Source organism: Vanessa atalanta, chromosome 13, assembly GCF_905147765.1.
Source record: "Vanessa atalanta chromosome 13, ilVanAtal1.2, whole genome shotgun sequence".
Taxonomy (NCBI): domain Eukaryota; kingdom Metazoa; phylum Arthropoda; class Insecta; order Lepidoptera; family Nymphalidae; genus Vanessa; species Vanessa atalanta.
This window is the reverse complement of record NC_061883.1, coordinates 2,246,188-2,250,354: the sequence shown is the minus strand read 5'-3', so window position 1 is coordinate 2,250,354 and position 4,167 is coordinate 2,246,188. Positions and strand designations below refer to the sequence as shown.

Genomic DNA, 4,167 nt, shown 5'->3' with positions numbered 1-4,167 from the left:
GGAGAGGTTTATATCCAGAAGTTACACTACAATTGGCTAGATGAAGACAATTATAAATTACAAAAATACTCGGGCTCAGTCACCCTTCAACCAAAACTAATATCGATAATTTGGTGGCTAACAATGAATTAGTAGTAAAGCCCACCTGGTTCTTTCATCAAACAATGCAATTGTTCAAAGTTAATATCAGTTGTAACAAAGAAACAAATACTTCCCGCTCTTTTCAATATTATACGGTATAGAAATATACAATCCATTCTCTTCCGATCTCGCTATAAAATAACGAAATGAACAAATGTTCTAATGCGCAGTGAAAACAAATTCCTAGTAATTTATCTAATAATTTTCTTGTTATCTTAAGTAGAAAAATGTTGGGTACGTTTCTAATGATGTTCGCTTCGAAGACTACGACGACGTCAATGTTAGTTTTTATCAATTTCAAGAAATGCAAATGAAAAATCTTTCCAATAATACAGTACGCAGTGAACTGCCTCGTTGATCTAGTGGTTAGGTATATAGCCGGAGATCCAGAGATCTTGTGTTCAAGCTCAGGTCGAACCTTTAAAAAATTATTGGGTTATCTATCAAAAAAAAATCAGTAACGGCCTGGAGTCTGGAAGTTGGAAATGTTTACACTCCAGTACCTCGGAAAGCATATAAAACCGTCGGTCCTGCGTTGGTCCTGAGCTCTTTCCGGTCGGATTACGAGAATGCATCTGTGCGCATACTCGTGCACTGTAATATGTCCTGATTAGTTAGTTAGTCTACCTTAAGATTGGCCGCCGTTGCCGAAATCGAAAACTGAGATTGTCAAGTGGAAAAATACGTGAATCTTAAAAGAAGTTAACCGGTTCAAATGAGCTTAGGCCTGGAAAGAACAAGCAGGTATATCACACTTCCAAATGAAATATTAAAAAGGTACCAAAGGTCAGGAAACACGTTCGTGGAGATTAGAAAGGTGGAGTTAAAAATTATAGCAAGCATTGCTGATTTTTCATGTACTACATAAAGGTAAACAACGTCGAGTAAAATTATGTCCCATGTACATATCGTCAGAGGAAATAAAGAAACGCTAAAGCGCCTGAATGATATTTTTGGGAAATGAGCCTTAAGGACTTAACTTTAGACCTCATTTCTTTATAGCACTATTTAGGCGCTTTTGACATTCTTCCTTTTCACTGATATAGTCGTACGTCTATCGCTACGGGAGAGTGCCATAACAAGTTCTATCCATTCACTTAAGAGGGGAGGAGACCTGTGCTGAACTGTTTCGATTACTATTTAGGTGAACGGAAAGAAAGTAAGGTGAAAAAACCTGCGTAAATACAATTATTATTATTATTCTTTAAGTGACATGTATTTTTTCATTTTATATTTGTTTCTCTGATATCACAAAAAATAAAAGAATTTTATTTCAAAAATATCAAAATCATTCGGAATTGTTGCAATTGTTATTTTAATTAACAATAAAAGAGAAAAAGTACAGAATTGTGCTACCAATAAAGTCATAATTGATATAAATACGTAACGTAAATGAAAACAATGAAATAAACGCGATCCCGGTGTGTTTAATTCGCAATCAGTTTTTGTTCTGCTCTGTAAGGATAAATATTCGAACACAATAAAATTGTATAACGCTTTCACTGGCACAATCAATTTATTTTATTAAAAAAAAGTATTTGAAATATAAAACCTTTTTATTTGGATATTTAAATCGAAAAAATATTGACACTTAAGCCTTTCCTAAACCAAACAGAAAAACTTAAACACGAGACACAAAGTAAAGATTCAAAACAATATAATGTAGGGTTAAAAAAAAGTTATTTAATTAAAGTAATTTATCATTAGTGCGATTCGTTCGCATACTAGAATTAATAACGCCATCTTGTTTCTGTCAAATAATTAGTTTTGACGCGTTTTGAGTTGCACGTGTTTATTTTATTCAATACTAATAAATTTTATAACTGAAAATGTTGTTATAAATAGTTCATAAGTTGAACAGAACCGTGAAACTATGGAAAGGAAATAATTAGCGTTGACCTCGGCCAAGGATTTAAGAATATTTTGCAATACTTCTGATGGAAGGGACAATTTTTTGCCAACTTACCGTATAGTACAAAATATTCATTAAAATAGTTTTAGCTGCTTCTCAAACTTCGTTTATCAGAAGCAGTGAAAGCGAAACTGTATAAATGATCTTTTGAATTCCGCTGCGGCATTTGCTCGAATTTGTCATTTTACATTGGCCATGATTTTAATTTAATAATTAAATTTCACTTAAATAGTTGAGCTGCGTTATATTAAAAATCGATATATTTTTTTATTTATTAATTCTTAATATTGTGTATAATTTATAGTATTTATACTTGTAACGTGTGTGTGTACCCCGGGCCAAAGTGTGTTACGTCCCTGGGCCGCGTATTGCCCCTCTTTCCCCTTCGTACGATACCCCGTACCCCTGCGTCCGCCCGTAGGTGCCGCCATCTTATATATACCGGGATACCGGGAAGCTATTAAGTCTAATCGGCGCCGACGCAGGGGTTGCGTTACGCTCGCGAAGTTTTTCTTTCATCTTTCTGTAAAATTATTGTATAAGTGATAGTTTCACTAAAGTGGCGCTCAACGTACTGGCCGCGAATCGTAATTTGTTTGTTCAAGTATACCGACATTTAGTATACGTTTACGTTTTCGTTTTAGTTATACGTTAAAATTCGAATAAAACACGCGAGAACAATGCCACCGCGTAAAGTGCGTAATAACGATAAGGACAATGACTCCAGTTCTAGTGAAGACTCGGTGAGAATGGCGATGCCTACTTCCAACGCACCTGCACCTGTGCTTATGTCCGGAGACCAGCTTTCTTCGCTTTTGGCTGCCTTTACACGGGCTCAGGCCGAAGCGAATCAAAGGCTTGTGGAATCTCTCGCGGCTTCGCACTTAGGAGGGGCGCCGGGTGAATCTACCGCCGCCGCTATCACGTCTCCTAATGCTGGAAATTTTTCAAAGTGCACTACCCGCTTTGATGGTTCATCGCAGCACCCTGAATGCGTGGAAGCGTTTATAGACGCTGTGGAAATATACAAAGAGTGTGCATCAGTCAGCGACGACATGGCACTCCGTGGGCTTCCTATGCTATTAACCGGCGATGCAGCTGTATGGTGGCGCGGCGTAAAGAACGAAATAACGTCGTGGTCAGTCGCTCTTAAGCGCTTACGATCGATGTACGGAGTACCGCGCCCGGGATATAAAGTGTTCCGCGATATATTTTCCGTAGAACAAGGTACGGAACGCGCTGACGTATTTATCGTAAGGATTAGAGCCTTGTTCGCGAAATTGCCGTACCACTTGCCGGAGGAGGCCAAGGTAGACGTTATATACGGACTTTTACATAAAAGGGTTCGTAAGAGATTATCCAGAGACCAAGTAAGCGATATTGAATTCCTGATAGAAAGGGCTCGAGCCATCGAAGAGTCGCTGACGGAGAATTCGTCGTCGATAACTAGCAAATATACCACGTCGCTACAGTCGTCGAGTACATCGCTTCTCGCGCCGCCGCCACCGCCGAGGCGCGGCGAGAACGCATCGGAACAAGGCGCGGCTGGCGCCACGCCGGGTACGAGTTCGGCGAAGGTGCGCGCCGTTGCCGGCGCCTACGCGCTGAGCCATCGCGCTCGCGCACCGTCTTCAACAAGTGATAGTGGTGGTGAATTTAAGAGTGCAGCTAGTGATATTGATAAGAAACTTTTTTGTGTTTATTGTAAAGTCCGCGGTCATGTCCGCGATTCATGTGATAAGTTAAGTAAGAAGTCCCCATCTGTAAGTACATTTTGTTATGGTTGTGGTGAAAAAGGTCATATTAGGATGAATTGTCCGAAATGTAAACAAAATGTTAACCCTTTATCTGATAAGGTAAAAGTAGAAAATGTATTTTCATCTATTTTGATTCACGATGGGCAATCGCATTTGCAGTCTGTTAATAATAGTGAGCTGGGTCGACCAATCGTACGTGTGGGAATAAGGGGCTATACCGGTACCGCGTTGTTAGATACCGCCGCACGTCGTAGTATTGCAAGTACGGGTACTTTATATCCATTATTAAAACGTAGTGGTTGCACATTTCGTACTGAGAATATGTCGGTAAAACTCGCGGACGGCACGGTTAGATTT

At 39.4% G+C, this 4,167-nt stretch overlaps 1 protein-coding gene across 1 annotated transcript; it reads right to left on the bottom strand.

The window, feature by feature from the left end:
* Window positions 1–2,485: 2,485 nt before the first annotated feature.
* Window positions 2,486–3,496, bottom strand: LOC125068325. The gene is given in 2 exon segments (XM_047677429.1): window positions 2,486–2,576; window positions 2,770–3,496. Coding segments are annotated over 2 exon segments (786 nt in total). The 5' UTR covers window positions 3,465–3,496.
* Window positions 3,497–4,167: the final 671 nt, after the last annotated feature.